The sequence below is a fragment of the Hemiscyllium ocellatum genome, chromosome 26 (genome assembly GCF_020745735.1).
Source record: "Hemiscyllium ocellatum isolate sHemOce1 chromosome 26, sHemOce1.pat.X.cur, whole genome shotgun sequence".
In the NCBI taxonomy this organism is placed as follows: domain Eukaryota; kingdom Metazoa; phylum Chordata; class Chondrichthyes; order Orectolobiformes; family Hemiscylliidae; genus Hemiscyllium; species Hemiscyllium ocellatum.
Window position 1 is genome coordinate 19,972,266 of NC_083426.1, and position 23,336 is coordinate 19,995,601.

At 41.2% G+C, this 23,336-nt stretch overlaps 1 protein-coding gene across 3 annotated transcripts in view; it reads left to right on the plus strand.

Annotated features, from left to right (window-relative positions):
• Positions 1 to 23,336, plus strand: part of LOC132828172 (6-phosphofructo-2-kinase/fructose-2,6-bisphosphatase 2-like) — a 77,796-nt gene that overhangs the window by 20,513 nt on the left and 33,947 nt on the right. For all 3 annotated transcript variants that reach the window (XM_060845102.1, XM_060845104.1, XM_060845103.1), the window contains 5 exons: positions 6,807 to 6,903; positions 11,318 to 11,384; positions 12,220 to 12,294; positions 13,072 to 13,128; positions 14,235 to 14,359. In XM_060845102.1, the coding sequence (XP_060701085.1) occupies positions 6,807 to 6,903; positions 11,318 to 11,384; positions 12,220 to 12,294; positions 13,072 to 13,128; positions 14,235 to 14,359 (421 nt within the window). The remainder of the gene's footprint in view (positions 1 to 6,806; positions 6,904 to 11,317; positions 11,385 to 12,219; positions 12,295 to 13,071; positions 13,129 to 14,234; positions 14,360 to 23,336) is intronic.

Here is a 23,336-nt window from a genome sequence, read left to right on the forward strand (position 1 = left end):
GTACTCACTGCTGTTACTCCAGTAGACCTGTTTGCAACTTTGGGAGTCACAGATGCAGAATAATGGAGAAGTCTAGATGTTTTGACAGTAATTCAACATTTCTCCAAAGATCATACTATGTAAGTCCACTCAAAATTTAATCCTTAAGCATTCAGTTAATGACATAGAGGTGCCAGTGTTGGATTTGGGTGGATTCTCTTTACTTTGAGCTGGCAGTTTGTGGTATCGATAGAAGCCATTCAGTTATTCGACAGTGATTATTTGCACCATGTATCAGTGTATTTGCATTCAATTGATTGCACCTGCTTATGTCCCATCTCCAGAGTACCAAATGGAGATGAAACGGACTTGGGACCTGCCTGCTGAAACACATTGGTTCCACACTTCTTTTCATTGTGGGCGGCACGGTGGCACAGTGGTTAGCACTGCTGCCTCACAGCGCCTGAGACCCGGGTTCAATTCCCGACTCAGGCAACTGACTGTGTGGAGTTTGCACGTTCTCCCTGTGTATGCGTGGGTTTCCTTCGGGTGCTCCGGTTTCCTCCCACAGTCCAAAGATGTGCGGGTCAGGTGAATTGGCCATACTAAATTGCCCATAGTGTTAGGTAAGGGGTAAGTGTGGGGGTGTGGGTGGGTTGCACTTCGGCGGGTCGGTGTGGACTTGTTGGGCCGAAGGGCCTGTTTCCACGCTGTAAGTAATCTAATATGGAACATAAAGGAAATGTGGATCTGAGGCCTTGTGCAACAAAAAGCAGGAACAACTTTGAAGTGGCTTGGTAGGTGTAAAAGCTACCTACCCATCAGCTTTGAAGAATGTGTTTTGGCATGCCCCACTTTAGGCAAGGCAGTTTCAATTTTCAGGAACAGGAATCTACAAATGGGCCCTATTTGTTGAACCACATTATTGCCATTCTCAACTATTGTCTGAAATGGAGACTGCTGAAGCTTTCTTTTTTCAAGTCTGGTAGTGATGGGAACAATTACAACATTTAAAAAGTGTTTAGATGAACAATGGACCTGAAACTTTTTTTTTACAAATTTCTTTCTAATCATAAAATATTCTTTATGTACAGTCACTAGAGCTGTTCAGTTCCATACATTCTTTGCATATTGAAAACAAACATTGGGGTTTGACTTTCTGTATAGCTACAACAAACACAAAGGCACTTCGTAATTGTGCAAAGTACTATTTACATGTATTTGAAGCATCGGGAGGATCCAATAACTGAACACACCCCCACTGTATTTTGGCAGAAAGTTCTTAGATGTTAAATCTGCTTTCTCTGTACTAATGTTGCCAGACTTGCTGAGTTTTTCCAGTCATTTCTGTTTTTGTTCCATCTTTAATGAGCCCACATTACCCTTTAATTTTTTCTAAAGTAATTGTGAAATTTGTTAACTTCAATAGCACTTGCAGATACTTTTGTTGTGGTTTTCTATTGTTTTCTGACTGGCCATTTAGATTGTTTTTCACTTTACCTTGCATTTTGTGCAAGCTTTTTCTTTAAGCTTAGTGTGTTATATATGTAATTGGGGGTGCTTCCAATTTAAGACAGCTGCTCAGGTGATTAGAGGAGCAGAACTTGCAGTCTAGAGAACTAGCTTTGGAGGTGTGACTATCATGAGGAAAGTGTTCTGTTCTGATTTGCCATTTGTCTACCTGGCATATAGTTCCTGGTTCAAAAAGGAAACACCATCATAACAAACGGCGAGAAGAGTGGGATCCAATTCACAAACTATGCGTAAATAGTCTTTTTTTGTCTAGAGAGGACATCATCCAGACTTTGGAAAGGGCGCAATATTAAGGATGTAACATTGCAGACAAAAGTTGCAAGGAGGCTCGTATTGTGGGTAAATCCAGGAAAGAACGTATGCTAGCACAGCCAGTGAGGAAGCAGCCAAAATGGAGATGGTTCAGCAAGGAGACACCAGTTGAAAATGGCTACTGGACTCAAGCGGCAAGAAAACTAAATGGCAGGCCAATTTGGAGTAGTGGGATCGTTTGAAGAGTCAGAAAATGAGCTTTACATGGAGCACTTCAGTCCCTTAAAGGTGAACAGAGGCTGAGGATGTGGTACTTGTTTTCTTAAGTATCTCTGGATCAAGACTTTTGCAATTTTAAGGAGTCTGCTACAGCCACAGAAACAGGCAGAGACGGCATTCCAAGAGCTATGCAAAGTGTTAGAAAATTATTTCACATGCAAGCCACTGATGATTGCAGAAGGTTTGTGTTTTTACAAATAGGTAGAGGACAAAGGAGAATCTTTTAGCAAATTTCCTGCTACTTTCAAAAAGTTAGCAGGACATTGCAAATTCAGAGTGTTCCTCCAAGATGCATTGTGAGACCTTTAGTGTGTGGCCTCAGAAATGAAGCCATCCAATGGAAGCTTCTAACAATGAGAAACCTGGATTTAAAGGCAGCTTTCGAAATTGCTGCCTTGATGGAGTTGGCTGCCAGGGAAGCAACCCAGTTGGCTATCATCAACTGCTTGTGCCAAATAGTGCAAACTCAGCAGAGTGCCATACCAACTGTAGAATGCCATCCATGTGGCAAGAGTGGCCATAAGACTCGAGGAGCCTAGCACTACCTATGTAAGTCAGTGAGTCATATTGCCCAAAACTGCTGGCAATAAGTTAGAGGATAAGGCATAAAGTATGTGCCACCAACTAGGGACTGGACAGAATCAGTGGGATCTGTGGAAGAGGCAGAAGGGCCCAGGGTCAGCAGTTTATGTTAAATGTGCAGTCAGTACAGGGTGAAACTGCTAATTTCTGAATTCTATCCAAAGTAGAGGGAAGACATTGAAAATAGAAGTGGATAGGGGCACAGTGGTGTCCCTGCTTTCTGAATTGGTCCCTAGGGAGAAGTTAAAGACACTACCATTCATGCCTGTCAAGGTTATGCCACAAACATACACAGAACAAGTGGTGTCACTGAAAACCTATGTACTGTTGAAAGTATAGTTAAGGGACCACGTGCAGAACTGCTACTTTATGTAGTTAAAGGTGACTACCCCACATTATTCAAATTGAGGTTGAACTAGGGTGTGGGTAATAGGCTGGCGGACTCAAAAATGAATTTGCAACAAATCCTGGACAAATAGGAAGATGTCTTCAATGGAATTTTGGGGAAAAGGGAAGGATTCAAAACTAAATTACAGTTGAAGCCAAAGGTTTGACTTAGGAGCTTGAAGGTGCATCTGGTACCCTATGCCATCCAGTCTAAAGTGAAGGTGGAACTAGCATTGGAATCAGTAACCACCAGTGATTTAGGCCACTCCCATCATTCCAGCCTTAATGGGATGATGAGGATTTGTGGTGACTTAAGGTCACTGTCAAGCCAGCCCTGAGAGTAGATCAATACCCCTTTGGACTCCTATACTAATTCAGTGGACTGGCCAGGGAAAGAAATTTTCAACAATGGATCTGTTGCAGGCCACCCTCCAGATAGGGTCACACAGGTATCTTAGCTGCTGCTGACAATAGTGACACACGGCAGTTTTCATGGGAGGCTATCATGAAGGCCCCTAGACTCAAATATGTCTGTACTGAGATTGTTCTTGAGACTTGGAAATTACAAAGGTAAATTTGTGTCTGATCTAGGAACTGTGCTAAAACCCCTGCATCAGTTGCTAGGAAAAAGGCGGCCATAGAAATGGATCCAGGCATGTGAAGTGGCTTACCGGGAGGTGAAGCAAACCTTAAAATAAAAGTTGGAAGTGTTAATGCATTTTACCTGAAGTTGCATTACAGTTAGCTTGTGAGGCCTCACCTAATGGGTTTGGCGCTGAGATGTTGTGTATCTTACCAAATGGAGAGGAAAGGCACATTGCGTTTGCATTAAAGTCACTCTCCAAGACGGAGGAGAATTATGCTCAAGTTGAGAAATAAAAATTGTGTAGTGTTCAGCATAAGGAAGTTTGCCAATTTCCTTTATGGCAAGCACTCCAAGACAGAACAGAAGTTGCTAACCTCCATTTTTGGCCCGTTGCTCGGGATGCCATCACTGGCAACAACACAACTGCAGAGATGGGCTCTGGCTCAGTCTACTCATATGAGATCAAATACTGACAGGTAAAGAAACATAGCAATGTAGATTGACCATCAAAGCTGCCAGTACCAGGGAATGAAGGTATTCCCAACTGGAATATGAAAATTATATACTTTGCCCAGGCTGTCAGGGTCAACAAATCATCAGTATAAGCTGGTTTTGAGCTGAGTGCTTGACTTATTCCTGAGAGGGAGGACCAGTTGTGGAAATTGCCCAGAATTACATCCTTCACTATCCAGGCGGTGGGTGTTATCCATATAGGACAGGTGTTTAACGTGGGGAATGAGAGTTGTTATTCCTCACCAATTAAGAGGAAAGGTGCTGGAACAAATGTACCGAGGCCACTGCAACACGGTGCTTCGAAGGCAATAACTGGGAGGTATTTTTGGTGGCTGAATGTAGACTTGCAGATTGACGAGAAAGTGAGATCATGTGAAGCCTGTTCAATAGTTAGAAAGGCGCTGCCTTATCAACCCTTCACCCATGGGAATGGCCTCAAACACTGTGGCAGCAAAATTTCATCAATTTCATGAGACCATTAGAGATGTTACTAGTGCTTGAGGATGCCCACTCAAAGTGGCTGAAGGTGCAGTCATGAAGTTGGTATCAGCAGAAACAATGATAGATTGGTTTGAAATGTTTTCGAGGTTCATAAACCCTGAACAAGTTGAGTGACAATGGTCCATAGTTTTGGCACAAGAATTTGAGGAAATCATGGAGTTGGACATGCGAGTTTGGTTCCATATCACCTGGCAAGAAATAGCCAAGGAGAGAGAAATTTTCAAACCTTGAAGGCTTTACAAGGGAAGGGTTGCTTTGACAGCAAGTCAACAACTTCCTCACTATGTATATAAACACTGTTGTTCAGCTATCAGCTGAGACCCATGTCTGACTTGTTGCAGCTGGGAGAGATCAGAGAGTTAGTAGAGTGAAACCAGGAAGGACAGGAACTTCAAGGTCGAGGGTATTATACTTCTGGAGAAAAATGAATCCCAGGATATGAAATGACTGTTGTCATATAGGATAAGACTAGGGATAAATTGTCACACCTCACCAGCAAAGGGCAGTCCCTCAGAATACTGAGCTGGTTAGGTTAGGGCCGGTGATGTTGACCAAGTAATGTCTGTCTGAGCCATGGTTAGTCAAAGCCAGGAGATGTCAACAGCATCACGGGCAACAACAGCCAATTAGAGACATATCTTCAGAGACTAATTATGTCAATGTAGTTTATAGATGGAATGTCTTGTATAATAGAGGAGTAGTCATTCTTCTGTTGTTGCCATGCTTTTGTAAATATTCATGACTATTTATATGCATTCTAGCCAATATATGTACAATCTTGACAATTGTATATATGTTTATTAATGAGACGTTTAAAATAAAGGGAAAAAGGTGTGATATATGTAGAGGGGCATGCTGCCCCTTTTAAAAGAGCTGGTGAGGAGGACCTGGAGGTGCAAAGCTTGTGTCCAGTCTAGAACTGCCTGTGGAAATGTCAGCATTGTCAATAAAGTGTTCCTGCTCAAATTTACCATTTGTCTACCTGGTATACATGGTTTCAAAGGAAGCATCATCATGACATGATGTTTTTACTCATCTCATCTCATTTATTGACCACGGTCAGTTAACAGCATGGGATCTTTTGCCTTTTAGGCTGCATGTTTGTTTTGTATCATATCAAACTTATTTGAACAATTTTCATTGTTGTAAGTTTATCTATTAACAGTTCAACCCAATTTATGATGGCCAAAACATTTCTCAATTCTTTGAAATCTCCCTTATTTAAATTTAAATCCTTGTTTTGACACTCTCCTTTCTCTGTCTCAAGCCTAATATCAAATTGCTTCATATAGCATAATCCTAATTTTCATTAGGATTAAGTATCTAGAACACATCTCAAACAGTGGATTTAGAAGCAGCAAGCATGTTTTGCAACGGAATAAATTATTTCTAACCATCCAAAATTATGGTACCTATGGAATACAGGAGACAACATTCAATGAAATACAGTGTTTTAATAAATATAAAGAGATATTCTACTGAGAAAATGATATAACAAAGTAAGGTGTATAAAATTTGCTACATTGACCACAGTTATCGGCTATCTAATATGTATATGTGCAAGGGCTACCATGCAATATGGCAACAGACACACATGCAGTACTCACTTTCCTGCCTCAGAAATATAATTTCATGTCATAATTGCATACATATCTTAGTTTTTGATGGGCAATTTTTCATTTGTTTGACATCTTCTGAAAATTTCTACAGCTTTTTGCTCCTTAAGACTGGGAGTACATGAAAATTAGAGCTGCAATGAGTAAAATTGTGTGCAGATAAGGAAATTCATGAATGGTGAATATGTGAAAGGTGGAGTTTTACTGCAATACTTTGATTTATTACTGAACAAGTATGGTATAGAAGTCCACTCTAAAGCAAATTGTTCTGGAAATAAAATTAATCAAACCTGTTATTTAGTTGTTGCAATATAGTTGATGTAAGTACATAGGAAAGTTTGTAGCTATTTACTTTATAATAGGAAATACATTTGATTGTCATCTGGAAACAAGAGAAAATTAGTGTTGGACAAATAAGGAGCATGTGACATAACATAACAAACTGTTCCAGATTCTGTAAAGGGGAGGTTCAAACTCTCCAGAAATTCCAGGGGACTCATAATTGGAATCAACTCCAAATAAATCCATTCTGAATTTCCAGTTTCTTTATTACTTATGTGTTTTTCTTTGACTTGCAGTTTTTAATCTGGGCGAGTACCGCCGTGAAGCTGTGAAATCATACAAGTCATTTGAATTTTTCCGTCATGATAATGAAGAAGCTATGAAAATCAGAAAGTAAGCAAATTTTCCTGTATCATGCTGAGTACAGAATACTTAATATATTGTCCAATGAGTGATGTAGCTAACTAGTATTCAATCAGGCTTGTGATATGCTACTGAAGAAATGTTATTCTTCCACTTGTCAATTTCCACTCATGATCCCATAGTTTGCCGAACATAGGTGACGGTGCAGAGTCCCATTCATATATTTACTTTGAGCTGTTCAGCTGCTAGGTACATCATGCTACAGAGCTCATTTATATTCTATTTATCAGAAACTGGAATCTTAGTTGACGTTGGCTCTGGAGTCGAGAGTGTGGTGCTGGAAGGACACAGCAGATCAGGAGATATCCAAGGAGCAGGAGAATTGACGTATCAGGCATAAGCCCTTCATCGGGAATGATGCCCGAAAAGTTGATTCTCCTGCTGCTCGGATGCTTCCTGACCTGCTGTGTCTTTCTGGCACCACGCTGCTGACTCTGATCTCTAGCATTTGCAGTCCTCACTTTCTCCTAGTTGATTTCAACCCTCCTGCGAAACCTAATCCAAAAATGCCTACATTGAAGAAGTTCTCCTCTCTCTACAAGGATCTCGGTGAGTCTCTCTCTCTCACTACATCCACCACGTCATCTCCTCGGCCCTGAAGCTCTTCAGCCACGTTCTGTAACAGCCACATCTCCTTCCTCAGTGCCTGCCTATGGAATCAACTGATCCCACATGAGCTCCGGTCTACATTCAGATCAACACAATTTGGACCTGAACAGGACTACCGGTACATACTACACATTCAAAATCTTCAGCAACAATTTTCTTTCCGGATCCTCCGCTCTATGTTCGCGGCCATGTGCCGCCCTACCTACTCTACCTGCAGTCAGCCCTGCCTCAGCTCAGAGTCACACTCTCCCAGACCTACAATGGACCTCTGCTGTTCTACATCCTGAGAAGAATTCACACACTCAACAAATGTTTTTTTTCTCTACCATATTTGACATAAAAGAACATAAGTGAAGCCAACTTTCAAGTACTTACTTCAATGCATATGTTTCCTCAATCATTTCAGAACCTTCCTCTGGCCTTTGGAACTGCTCAGACGCCATTAGCCATGCGGCCACTCCTCCTATGATTGGCACAGTGAATTATGATGTCACTTCTGCCCTGCCGCCCCTCAGACTGCAACCACTGCCGACCACACCACTTTCGCGATTGCTGTCCCAATCTCTGCCTCTGCGACCACTGCAGGATCCGCCACTACTGCTAGATCCATCGCTGCTGGCATAGACACAATACCTACTCTGCACGTTGTTGCCGACACTGCAGCCACTTCTACCCCAAAAGACGTCACTCACCTAGACACGGAGGATACCATCACCGATGTCACTTCTGCCACCAGTGACGTCACCCACTGAAACTCAATCTTGTCGTCACAAGTGAAGTCACTTCCGCTCCTGTGGGCACTGCTGTAGGCCCCACCTCTGCCCCCATAGCGAGCGGCACTTCCGTTGGTGACATCACTCCTGACCCTATTACCATGCCCACTCAAGTGGCCGTCTCCACCCCAACACCCTTTACCTATATGCATTAATGATCTAGATGAAGGCATTAAAAGTAATATTAGCAAACTTGCTGATGACACAAAGCTGGGTGGCAGGGTGAAATGTGAGGAGGATGTTATGAGAATACAAGGTGACTTGGACAGGCTAGGTGAGTGGACAGATGCATGGCAGATGCACTTTAACGTGAATAAATGTGTTATCCACTTTGGTGGCAAGAACAGGAAGGCAGATTACTATCTAAATAGAGTGAAGTTAGGTGAAGGGCAAGTACAATGAGATCTAGGTGTTCTTGTGCATCAGTCAATGAAAGCAAGCAGTAAGGAAAGCTAATGGCATGCTGGCCTTCATAACAGGAGGAATTGAGTATAGGAGCAAAGAGATCCTTCTACAGCTGTACAGGGCCCTGGTTAGACCGCACCTGGAGTATTGTGTGCAGTTTTGGTTTCCAAATATGAGGAAGGACATTCTAGTTATTGAGGAAGTGCAGTGTACATTCACGAGATCAAATCCCAGAATGGCGGGACTATCATATATTGAAAGATGGGAGCAACTGGATTTGTATACACTTGAGTTTACAAGACTGAGAGGGGATCTGATTGAGACATACAAGATTATTAAAGGTTTGGACACTGTGGAGGGAGAAGCATGTTTCCGCTGATGGGTGAGTCCAGAACCAGAGGACACAGTTTAAAAATAAGGGTAGGTCGTTTAGAACAGAGTTGAGGAGAACCTTCTTCACCCAGAGAGTGGTGGATATATTGAATGCTCTGCCCCAGAAGGCATGAAGACCAAGTCTCTGGATACTTTCAAGAAAGAGATGGATAGAGCTCTTTAAAGATAGTGGAATCAAGGGTTATGAGGGTAAGGCAGGAACAGGATACTGATTATGGATGATCAGCCATGATCACAATGAATGGTGGTGCTGGCTCGAAGGGCCGAATGGCCTACTCCACTTATTATCTATTGACACTCAGTTCCAGCCCCACCCCAGGTCCTAGCTCCCAGCCGTGCTGTGTTTTTACTATTCCCCTAGATTCCCCCTCACTGCAGATGAACGTTTACTCCTCAGCAAAGGCCTCACCTTCATCCCCCTACACTCCTGAATTAATGAGTTTGACATGTGCCATGACCTTGAAGATTTCTTCCGCCTCTGGGCCCACTATTTCAAACAAGACTCCCGCCCACCCACCAAGGATCCCTGCTCTCACCTCCAACACACCCCATTCACCTGGCCTGTTACTTGCCCTTGACCTCTTCATTTCTAACTGCCATCATGACATTGACCGCCTCAACCTGTCCACCCCTCTCATCCATCCCAACCTCCCACCCTCACAATGCGCAACCCTCTGTTCCAACCAACATCACTCTCAAACCTGCAGACAAAGGGGCACTTTAGTGGTTTAGCAAATGGACCTCTACACCACTGAAGCCAGGCACTAAGTTGCAGATACCTCCTCCTATTGCCCCCTCGACCACGATCTTGCCTCCCATCACCAAACCATTATCTCCCAGGCCATCCACAATCTTATCACCTCTTGGGATCTCCTATCCACAGTCTCCAACCTCATTGTACGCGTACCCCACACCGCTTGATTCTACCTCCTACCAAAGATCCACAAACCTGATTTCCCCCCTCAACCTATAGTCTCAGCCTGCTCCTGTCCTATTCCTGATGAAGGGTTTATGCCCAAAATCTAATTCTCGTGCTGCTTGGATGCTGCCTGACCTGCTGTATCTTTCCAGCATCACACTCTCTACTCTGATCTCCAGCATCTGCAGTCTTCACTTTCTCCCTATTGTGCTCTAGAGCACTGAATTTGTCAAGTACTTGAATTTATGTTTGTTCATTTACAACTCCTTCACAGAAATGTTGAGAAAACACATATCAAGCATCAGAGCAAAAGTGTAGTAGGTCCTATCAAAAGATTGGTCAAAAAAGTGAATTTCAGTTCAGATCTCAAAGAATATTAAAAGTGGTGAGAAAGGTCAAGTAAATTAAGTGTTGAATTTAGTGCCAAGGGCTAGGCAATTCAGAGTTTGAGTATGAAGTTGTATGCAATTTGAGTGGAAACTTCTTACCTCAGCCAAAATTTAAATCAACCTTGGATATTAATGATCTGTTAAGTTGAGCACTTGTGTCACTGAATTAGCACTTTTTTACATAAATTGTGAAGGAACTGTAGTCCGTACCATATTCTATGCATTGTGCAGTTTATATCAGAATATGAGAACAAAAAGGTATCACCTCTGTTTTCATAACGACCCACTGTCCATTTCACGCCAGAATGATCAAAACCTGTGTCAAGACACTACCTTTCCTTTTAGTTGGAGGTGACTACATCATGAAGCTCGCTGCACAAAGGGGAAAAACAAAAAGGAATGTGATTGTTCAAGTCACAGGAGAAAAAACAGTGACTAAAAGAATGAATATATTCCCACAATATTGGGGAAACTTTAAAGCACAGAAGACTTACTTTGCTAATAGAATACATACTGTGCAAGATAGTCTGATTCAAAATGCATGTTGTGGTGTTGACTAGTTAATTTACATGCTATTCGCTGTCTTTTTATGATTTATTGGGCTAATCTCATGAGAACATTACTAAATGTCTACAAAGTTCAGTAATGTAATGAAACAGCATCTAGCCTTCTAGATGGCAAGTTTGAAATTTGAGAAAGAACCATTATGAGCACTATGGAGAGCATTGCATATCACCTTAGGGTATGCTCAGTGCTGCAGAGTAGCTGTGATTTTATTGTGCCTGTTCCAATTTTGCAGAGAGAAACTTGGCAAATCCTGGCATTCCCATTCAAAATCCATTCTACTATATAAGAGCTATTTGTTCAAATATTAATTTTCCCTTTGCTTTCAATAGACGGTGTGCCTTAGATGCCTTGAAGGATGTGAAAACGTACCTTACAGATGAAAAGGGACAGATTGCAGTAAGATGTTTTAAAATTGCTACACTTACGTTGGCAACTTATTATTTTTTGTCATTTATTTTGATATTCAGCAACAAAGAATAAAAGTGTGCACTTAGACTATTTCATTGAAACATTCAGTTATTTTCTTATAGTTTCTAATATTGCGTACGTTCATAGCTGTGTCTAAACAAATATGTGAATGAATTTTCTACTTATTGCATTGTATGTATTAACATAGAAGCTTTACCAGTTTTGTTTGGTTGTGTGGACAACAGAATTGTCATGGAATGGGAAATTAATGCTGCAAGTTATGAATGAGTTATCTCAAAGCAAAAGAGGAATTGTGAAATGCATCCCATTTCTTGTTCAATGTTTGTCCACTAACTTTATTCTTTGTTGCTGCTCCTATTCTTATTCTGTTCCATTATGGGTACTGTGTTATTACTACCCCTTCCTTCCAATGCTGCTCCAAGTTGCTACCCTGTGGTTTGTAATACAGTTTGGTTGATCTCAGAGAAGAATCTGATGAATGATATAAAATCTGACTGTCATTACACTATATTGGCTAGTCATTCCTTCTATCTTAAACACACCCCTATCCTTCAGTGTAGCACTAGATAGCATAGCCACCGGCACATAATGTGGCTAATCACCTGAAGTGATAGTTTAACAAAACAAAATTGAAGTTCACATTGGAAATATGACATTAGTATTAACAATATTGTTTTCTTTTTAATGAAGGGTCATGTTCTCTCGTAACTTTGAGAGATCATTATTTCTATTCATTAAAAATATAATTTGTGTATAGATTTAAAGTCAATATAATTTTTTTCATTTTATTTCTCTATCCCAGGTCTTTGATGCAACTAACACAACTAGAGAAAGAAGAGATTTAATCCTGAGTTTTGTACGTGATAATGCATTTAAGGTTAGAAATCAGAAGAAGGAGCAAGTTTTCTTTTGTTGGTATTAACAGAATAATTTTCACTACTCTCAAAGTAAATATTTTGTCCAAATATATCAATTCAACAGAGTGCTTGTTAACATTATCTTTATTCATTCATAATTTTGCGAGTTAAAGCAACGACTGATAGAAATGTAGTGTAGTGATTATGTTATGGCATTTAAGACTTGAAGATGTAAACTGGTCATCCAGAAACATGAATTCTAAATCTGTTATGGCAGTCAGGGAATTTCAATTCAATTCGTTGAATAATCCGTGTACAAAATTAATATTAGTACTGGTGACTACAAAACCTCTGGATTGTTGTAAAACCCAACTGGTTCAGTAATGCTGTCTGGGGAGAAAATCTGTGTCTCTCACCCAGCCTCTCAGGAAACCAAAGCAATTTTGTTGCATCCTAACTGTCATTTGAAATGTCCCAGAAACTACTCGATTCTTTAGAAGGTGGTTCATTTGAATAGTTGTCAAGGATGGGCAATAACTGCTGGCTTTTCCAGCAACAGCCAAATCCTGTGACTGAAGAAAAAAATGAAATATCTACAGAGTCTACTGAAGCATTAATTTGTGGCGTAGAAGGTTCTTAGTGAACTCTTCATGAATTTCTGGTGAAAGAAATTTACCAAAGATTTTACATTTTTATAGAAATTGACTGCAATTGTTATGGCATTGATTATGAGAAATCTTTAGGTATTACGTGATTTTAGTTGACTGCTTAACTAAGCAAGAATAACTTTTTCCCAGGTGTTCTTTGTTGAATCTGTCTGTGATGACCCAGAAGTTATTGCTGCAAATATCAAGGTATGTAGTAGCATCCAGCGATTCCTCCCAATAAAGATCTAACAAACTATTTTCTTGTAAAAGAAATTCCATCATCCCCACTGTAGTAAATTATAGCAGGTCACTGTCTGATTTTGTTTTTTCCTGTTTCTTTGTGACAAAGAGTTTGGCTTCTATTTGACTTTTCTGCACATTGTCACAGCTGATACTGCATGCTACTTGGAGAATGCTGTTACTGTGGGCCTCTAATATTCAGACTTTGCTACCTTGTCATGCTGAATGTCATCAGGTTAAATTGTCCTATGAAATATATGTTTTTATGACAAATGTCAAAAGATTTACTTTCTTATAATCAAGTATAATAGAATCTATGAACAAGGGGAAACATATGTTCAAACTCTGCCAATATGCTGCCTTTTAAAAGTTTTGCCTACAGCAGTGGTCTCATGCTGGGAAATCTCCACTTTGTTTGGTTTCCCATTAACTTACATTGATTATATTCGCTGTGCAGCTTTTTAAGCTGTTCTGCTTATTAAAGGTTAATGAAAGTCTGGAAGGGGATATTTTATTTTACATCCTTTCCTTCATGAGAAAAAAAGCATCTAAAGTAAATTTTAATGCAGAACCAGGAAGCACTTTCTTCTGTTATTATAGATAATTGAGAATAATGTTTTTAAAAATTCTGTTACATTACTCAGTAGTATCAGTTACGGCAGTGTTTGAAAGCTGCTTTAATGGACATAGGGCAGCAAGTTCAAAATGGTAAGGAACCTTAATTTTTTTCTAAAAAAATGTAGGTAGAATTGGTGTGTCATCTCTCAACCCCATGCCCCACCCAGACTCCCTCCTCCAAATCCCCATGTTTCAACACATCACCTCCCTCTGACTTGCAATAAATTTGAGTTACAACTAAGGGTCTTTTTCTTAGATTACATACCTAATCTGATTATACAGGCATTTGGTCTCACCAAAACCAATGACATCCTAAACATTTATTGATGCAAGATCTTTGCCAATCCAGGAGAATGTCAGAATTTAGAAAATTATAGATGCATTATTTATTACTGATTCTATATGTGAGCATTGTCTGATATAGCAAGTATAAGACCTTTCGCATATATGTACAGGAGGTGAAGGTATCAAGCCCAGATTATGCAGAATGTGATCAAGACCGTATTATGGATGATTTCCTCAAACGAATTAAATGTTACGAAATCACCTATGAGCCACTGGATCCTGATAATTACGACAAGTAAGGGTTTTAAAATAAATATTCAATTATTATCAGGTGGCTTAAATTATGATCAGCTTCTTGTTGAATGTATATGTTCTTAAGTCATTTATGTACAGACAGTCTATCAAGTTTAAGTTGGCCTATCGTAGAGCAATCCAGTCAGTTCCATTCTCTACTTCTATTCTTGGAGCTTTGCAAGTTTATTTCCTTTGAGTGCCCAATCAATTTCCTTTTGACACTTTTCATTGTCTTCGATTCCTCCATGCTCATGGGCAGAGAGTTCCATGACCACTCATTGTAAAAATGTTCTTTCTTACCTTTTGTCCTGCATTGTTTGCCAAGAACTTGAATTTTTATAATGTCATAGAGGTTGACAGCAGGGAAACAGGCTCTTTGGCTCAACTTGTTCATGCCATCCAGTTTTTGCAATTTAAACTAGTTCACTTTGTCTGTGCTTGGTCCATATCCCTCCATTCCTATCCCATTCGTGTACCGTTCCAAATGTTTCTTAAATGACAAAATTGTACTCGCTTCAACCACTACCTCTGGCAGCCCATTCCAGACACTCACCACCCTCTGTGTGAAAAGATTCTCCTCTGTACCCTTTTTATATCTTTCTGCTCTCTCCTTAATGTTATGCCCTCTAGTTTTAGACTCCCTGATCATGGTGAAAAGCTGTCGGCTACCTACTATCTCCTATTTCTTGTTATATCAGCTAATTGGAGCATTCTTTCCATGCCCGCATTATCCAAACCTGGCGTAGTCATGAACATATCTATCAAGTCTCCCTGCCAATTTCCATTAATCCCAAGGAGAAGAATTGCAGCTTCTGTAACCTAACCTTTAAGTAAATTTCTGGTAAATCTCCTGGGCACCCTTTAAACTACCTTTACTGTTTGAAATCCTGTACAGACCATTAACCTTTTAAAAAATACTTAAATTCCCAAAAGCAACTTAAGAGCAACATTACAAGACATCAAGTTTTAAGACTGCTACTAAACATTATTTAATAAGACATTAAAGAAATAAAACTATATAAGGTGACTGGGAGCCCCACACTGCAAATATAGATTATGAAACACAGTCCAAAATATTAGTCTTTTTAGGTAAAAGTCCACAGTCATTTCTGTTATGTATGTAGTTGGGTGTGTGTGGGCCTTTTAAGACCATTTGATGAAGTGTTGGATGCAGGTTAAGTGACCCAGAGATGGGAGCTAGAGGGGCAGTCTAGAACTGACAGTGGAGCTGAGAGGATAAAGTATTCCCTGTTCAAGTTTATCCTCTGTACATGTCACCAGTTATTGTGTTTGTATGATAAGAATGGGATCCAGTCCACAAACTCTGTGTGACTGCTGGTTTCTTTTTGAACTTCAGAAATGGTGCAAGTTTGAGGAGGTAGCATTGAGGGAAGCGGTCACGAGGGGCAGGATCACAGCCAATAGCTGAAGAGGGCAGTACTCACTCACTGCTGAAAAATGTATTGCTGGAAAAGCGCAGCAGGTCAGGCAGCATCCAAGGAGCAGGAGAATCGACGTTTTGGGCATAGGCCCTTCTTCAGTACTCATTCACTGACTGAAATCGACATGGATAGCAGCCGTGGAGGACTTGGGCTGTGGTCAACAGCAGGGAAGAGTGGTACGCTAACACACTCAGTAAAGGAGAGGTCTGCGCAGAGAACATTCACCAAGGGGTCTTGGGATGCGAGCAGCTACTAGACTTGAGTAGTGCAAAAACCCCCACCGGCAGGAAACAAAAATGGGGATAGGTGCCAATTTGAAACGATAGGACCATTTGAAGAAGTGTTGGATGTGTACACCGAATGTTTTGATGTGCATTTAAGGGTGAATAAAGTGGGTTAAGAGATAATGCGGCCGGTTTTCTTGATTTGGAGGTGCCGGTGTTGGACTGGAGTGGACAAAGTTAAAAATCGTTACAGTCCAACAGGTTTATTTGAAAGCATGAGCTTTTGAGGCACTGCCGCTTTCAGGTGATTGTGGAGTAGGACCAGAAGACAGAATTTATAGCAAAAGGGTTACAGTGTCACAGTTGTAATGAATATTAAACAAACTTACATTAAGTCTTACATCTTTTCAGATGGGATGTGCTATTTTAGGCTCTTTTAATATGAAAATCTGAAAACTCCTTTTAAGTTACATTCTCAAGGTGGCTTCAATATATCTAACAATAGGTGTTATGGTATCTCAGACAATGTATTAAAGGTATGAACTTAAAGTCTGTCCCAATGTTGAGTCAGTTTTCTTTCTAAAGTGGGACTATCAGAATCCCACATGGATTTATGCAGTTTTTGAGCAAATGTAATTCTGCAACTACAGACCCACCCCATAAATTTACATATGCGGGTGTACAGGGGAGACCGAGTGGGTGTGTATACATGATTGTGTGCACGTGGATGTGAGTGTATATGAAAAAGTATGTATAAACTTGCTTAATATACAATCCAGGTCTTTTTCAATGTATAATTTCAGTTACATCACAGTGTAAACTTTTGCTATAAATTCTGTGTCTTAGAATCTTATTCTCCACAATCATCTCTTGAAGGAGTAGCGTTCCAAAAGCTAGTGCTTTCAAATAAACCTTTTGGACTATAATCTGGTATTGTGTGATTTTTAACTGTGTGTGTGTGTGTGTGTGTGTGTGAGAATATGAGAGGGTGTGGGAAGTGCATGTGTGCGTGGATGAGAGAGAGCTTATGTATGAGAGGAGAGGGTTTGTGTGTGTGTGTATGTGAGAGAGAGAGAGAGAGAGAGGGAGTGTGTATGGTACAGTGGAGTCACCTGCTGGTTTTCTTGAGTATCTTTTGAGAGCAAGAGTTTCACAATTCTAACAAGTCTAGTGAAACCAGAGAAACCCACAGAAGACATAGCAGGAACAATGGAATGTGTTGGAGTTATTCTGCACAAAAGCTCCGATGATTGCAGAATGTTTCAGTTTTTAAAAAAGATGCAGCTTGAAGGATAGTCCATTGCCCAATCTGTAGCTGCCTTAAAGATGTTCGCAGAACTTTGTGAATTTGGAAGGTTTGGTTTGGTTTGTGGCCTCCGGTGTCAAGCCATTTAGTGCAAGCTACTAACAAGGAGAGACCTGGATTTCAAGGGCAGCTTTCAAATGGCTACCTCGATGAAGTTGTCTGCCAGCATAGCAACCCAATTGACTATTGTCACCCGAGTGAAAAAGTAGTGGAAACTTGGCAGAGTGCAGAACTAACTTAGAATGCTGTAAGAGTGGTCACAAGGAGTCAACATGTTTGTCTTAAGAAGCCCAGTGCTGGAGGTGTCAGCCAGCAAGTCATTACCAAGCACAAATCAAGCAGGAAAAGGAGTACTTAAATGACATAATTTAGAGGACAAGTTATAAAGTACATGCCACCAGCCGAGGAGTAGAACAGGGGTCAGCTTTGACTGTGGGAGAAACAGAGTAGCGTATCAGCTAAGCATTCTGTTGCTACAGGATGAAGCTGATTTCTGGGCTCTTCCAAAATTAGAAGGCAAGTCAATAAAGATGCAAGTGGATTCAGTTGCAGTAGTGTGTCTGATTCCTGAATCTATATATAAAGAAAAGTTAAAGGCATTGCCATTGAAACCTGCCAAAATTACACTTTGGACATACATGGGACAATTGATGCCACTGAACAGCTATGTACTGGTATAAGTACAGCTTAGGAGTCAGTGTGCCAAAATGCCTCAATTTGGCACCTGGTTACAGAAAATAAAGTTAAATTAACACATGGCTAATGGGCTGGCAGACTCAAAAATGAGTTGATTAGATTTTGGACAATGAAGGGAAAATGAAGTTAAACTTTGGGTGAAATGAGAGGCTTGTCCAAGGAATCTGAAGCCCTATTCAGTACTGTATGCCATTTGGCCCAAAGTGGAGACAGAACTGGTATGGCTGGTGAAAGTGGAACCAGTAACCATTAGTGGGCCACTCAAATTGTCCCGGTCTTAAAAACAAATGGTACGGTGAGCATTTGTGGTAACTTTAAGGTCAATATCCACTTCCACACTTTAAGGACTTGTTTCGGGGACTGGCTGGGGGAAAGAAATTCTCAAAGATGGATCAGTCTCAAGCCTACTTGTGGATGACTGTTCATGAAGGAGTCCCAGCCCTTGCTGACAATAGTGACACACTGTCTTTTGTCATCACATCAGCACTGGCTGTATTCCAAAAGGCCATGAACCAAATTTTTAGTAGACCTAAACAATATTTTTGTTACTGGATCCTTAGCAGATGAGCATTTGAGAAACTCAATCCCTAAAAAGGTTGTAGGAATGTGGCCTTCAAGTAAAAAGGGAAAAATGAGAGTTCTTTTAAAAAAAAGACTCCATAGTGTACCTGGGCCACGTCATAGCCAAGAAGAAGAAGGCTATCATAAACGCCCCTAAACTAGAAATTATGTCTCAACTGAGATCGTTCTTGGGACTTGTAAAGCTATTATGTCAGTTTGTGTCTGATCTTGCAACAGTGCTAAAACCCTCCATTGATTGCTAGGAAAAGGCTGACCATGGAAATGAAACTAGAAATGTGAGGTGGATTACTGGGAGGTGAAGCAAGCCTTAAGGTGGTCTGAAGTGTTGATTTATTTTGACCTGCAGTTACCACTGGGGTGATACATCTCACCTTATGGGGTTGGTGCTGTACTGGCACACATCTGGCAAAATAGAGAGGGAAAGCCCACTATGCCCGCATGAAAGTGACTAATGAAGATGGAGGGTAGGTATACTCAAGTGGAAAAAGAAGGATTTGAGCATTATGTTCTCTATTAAGTTCATCCATTTCACCTATGGTAGTCATTTTGTGCTGTTGACAGACTACAAGCTGCTAGCCTTCATTTTTGACCTGTATATAGGAATATAGTCAAGAGCAGCAGCATGCTTGCAGAGATGGGCACTAGCTCTGTCTGTCTACTCATATGGAATCAGATGCTGACAGCTGGAGAAGGACAACAATGCGGATGCTTTACCAAGGTTACCACTACCAGGAAATAAAAATGCTCCTGTCTGGAACCAGATACAGCCTGAAAATGATGCACTTTTCCCCAAGAAGACAAGGTAGCAGTATGAGCAAGTCAAGTGCAGAACATTACTGGAATGAGTTTAGTTTTGAGAAACTGCCTAGAACGACACCCTTATCTGTCCAGGAGGTGGGAGTTATCTGTATCAGACGAGTATTTAATTTTGAGAAATAGAATTGTTATCCCTCTCCTTGTGGGAGGAAAGGAACAGGAACAAGAATACCAAGGGCACCCCTGAATGGAGCAAATGAAAGAAAAGGCAGGAGTTATTTTTAGTGGCCGAATGTGAACTCCCAGCTTGAGAAGAAAGTGGGATCATGTGAATCTTATGTATTAGTAAGGAAGACTCCACCATTGTTGCCCCTTTGCCCAAGTGACTAGCCTCCATCACTGTGGCTGTGGATTCATGTCACTTTCATGGGACCATTACTAGTGGTCATTTGATGCCCACTCCAAGTGACCTGATGATGCAGTCAAGAATTCTGTATCAGCAGAAGTGATGATAGGCCAACTGGATGAAATAATTGCCAGGTTCAGGAACCTTCCACACCAGTTTCACCAAACAAGTTGTGAATGACAATGGTCCACAGTTTGTTGCACAAGAATTCATGGAGTACCTGGAAAATCATGGAGTCAGACATGTGAGATTGGCTCTATATTACCTTGTGACAAATGACCAGACAGAGAGATTTGTTCAAACCTTGAAACAGGCCTTAAAGCCCTCTGAAAGTGAGATTTCGCAGGAATGGCACCACAACAAGTTCTTCAGCATGTACAAGAACATGCTACATGTGATGTCTCAATATTTAGCAGCATTCTTAATGTTCAACCACTAGCTGAGGACCATATTTGACTTACTGCGACTGGAAGAGACCAGAGAAGTGCTAGAGCAAAATCAAAGACAAGGTAAGTAGGGTGGGAACCTTGCGGTTGAAGGTATTCCAAAGATGAGAAACCACATTGGCCTGAATTATATATCTGGCGAGAAATGGATCCCTGCTGTGGTGGTGACTCAAATAGGGACCGTCATCTTAGCACAGTGCAGACTAGGGATGAACTGGTCTGGAGGAGACACTCAATGCAGGGCAACAGCAGCCAATCAGAGAGGGACGGACCAGCAAACAAACAGGAGCTACACAGAAACTCTCTGTGTCAATGTAAATAATGGAAGGATGCCGGTTTTCTTTTTTTATCCTGACAATGTATATATGTTGGCTATGATTCTTGTATAATAGTTATAATTGTTGCATGTGTCAATAATACATATATAAAGGGGAGTATGCAAATAAAGGGAGACGCATGTGATATATGTATTTGGGTGTGTGTTGCCCCTTTGATAGTGGGTGAGGTGACCCAGAGGTGAGAGCTAGAGGGATCAACTGTGGAGCTGAGAGGATGCGCAATGTATTGTTCCTTTTTCAAACTTTCTGCCCACCTCCTGTTCTATGGTTGTAGCTGACCATAAACTCAACAATTTCCAGCTTGCAATGATGTAATGTTTCCTTATTTTCCCAAATCATAATATGCAGCAACGATTTCAGGTCCCCTCCTTCATTGCTGTTAGAATTTGGGAATTGATATCAAGAGTAGGCCCATTCAGATATTTTTTTCTCCCAGCCTTGCCAGACTGCCTGGGTATCAGACTGCTTAAAAAGTGTAAGTCTACTCAAGGCAAGACAGCCACCCCTCTTTGTATTCAGTTGTGAAATGTGGCACAGTGGTTCAATAAGTTCTCACCTGGGCTCCCTGTTCCTATCAACGAGGTAAAAACAATGACTGCAGATGCTGGAAACCAGCTTCTGGATTAGTGGTGCTGGAAGAGCACAGCAGTTCAGGCAGCATCCAAGGAGCAGCGAAATCGACGTTTCGGGCAAAAACCCTTCATCAGGAATAAACGCGGAGAGCCTGAAACGTGGAGAGATAAGCTAGAGGAGGGTGGGGGTGGGGAGAAAGTAGCATAGAATACAATAGATGAGTGGGGGAGGGGATGAAGGTGATAGGTCAGGGAGGAGAGGGTGGAGAGGATAGGTGGAAAAGGAGATAGGCAGGTAGGACAAGTCCAGACAAGTCATGGTGACAGTGCTGAGCTGGAAGTTTGGAACTAGGGTGAGGTGGGGGAAGGGGAAATGAGGAAACTGTTGAAGTTCACATTGATGCCCTGGGGTTTAATTGTTCCGAGGTGGAAGATGAGGCGTTCTTCCTCCAGGCGTCTGGTGGTGAGGGAGCAGCGGTGAAGGAGGCCATCCCCTCCCCCACTCATCTATTGTACTCTATGCTACTTTCTCCCCACCCCCACCCTCCTCTAACTTATCTCTCCACACTTCGGCTCTCTGCCTTTATTCCTGATGAAGGGCTTTTGCCTGAAACGTCGATTTCGCTGCTCCTTGGATGCTGCCTGAACTGCTGTGCTCTTCCAGTACCACTAATCCAGAATCCCTGTTCCTATGGCAACTATCACCTAACCTGTTGCAGGACACAGTTCAATGCAATATTATCCACTGTTTCCAGAGCATGCTGATTTCCTTTAAACTAAAGAAGACAATGCAAACAACTGTAACCTCTCATTTGGAATATTATCATATCCTTCCTAAAGTGTGGTCCCCAGTATTTGGTGCAACATTTTAGTTGTGAATTGACCCGAACTTTATAAAGGTTCTGAATAACCTCCCTATTTTTGTACTCAGTACTTTAATTTTTGAGGCCCTAGATTTGATATGCTTTGCTAATCTTTTACACGACATTTCCTGACATCTTCAAAGATTGATTCAAATGCATTCCAGGGCCATCACTCCCTCTGTCCCTGCACACACAATTTAGAGATGTGTCATGAGTCATGTGTCATGTCTCCGAATCTATTTGCCTAAAATGCATTGCCTCATTCTTCTCTGTTAAATATCATTTTCCACTTGTCTGCCCGTTCTGCTAGCCTGTGTCCTGTTGCGGAAGATTAGTATCACCCTCAAAGTTCACCACTTCTCCAAATTTGGTATGATTAGCAAATTACTCAGTATTGCAATATCCAAGTCACTTATACATATTTTGAAAAAAAACACAATAGCCCTAGTATTGCCTGTGAAACATATCATCTTCTGGGATAAAAAATAATTCCCTGCTTTCAAGACAGTGTTCCTTTCCCAGTCAACATTGACTCTGCTATTCTATGGGCCAGAATATAATTAACAAGCCTTTTAAATGGTACTTTGTGAGATTTATTTTGACATTATTCCTTTCATCAACCATCTCAGTTATCAGGTTGCAAGTTTGCTCACTGAGCTGGTAGATTTGTTCTCAGACGTTTCATCACCATGCTAGGTAACATTAGCAGTGAGCCTCCAATGAAGCGCTGGTATTCTGTCCCGCTTGCTATTTTGTGTGTCTTGGCCTGTAGTGATGGGTGATATCACTTCATTTCTTTTTCTGAGAGGTTGATAAATGGGGTGCAAATGGATATGTTTATTAATGGAGTTCTGGTTTGAATGCCAGGCCTCTAGGAATTCCCATTTGTGACTCTGTTTAGCCTGTCCCAGGATGAATGTATTGTCCCAATCGAACTGGTGCCCCTCTTTTTCTGTGTGTATAGATACTAGTGAAAGTTAGTCATGTCTTTTGGTGGCTAGTCGTTGCTCATGTATGCTGATGGCTAGTTTCCTGCCTGTTTGACCCATGTAATGTTTGTTGCAGTCCTTGCAGGCTATTTTATATATGACACTCGTTCTGCTAGTTGCTGGTACGGGATTCTTTAAATTCATCAGGAGCTGTTTCAGTGTGGTGGTGGGTTTTTGGGCTACCGTGATGCCTAGGGGTTGGAGTGGTCATCATCGCCGAGATGTCTTTAATGTATGGCACGGTGGAGAGTCTCTGCGCGTGTTGTGTCTTCTTGTTTAGTTCTGTTGTGTAGGAATCGTGGACTGCTTGTTGGGTACCTGTTGTTCCTGAATATGTTGTATAGGTACTTTTTTTCTT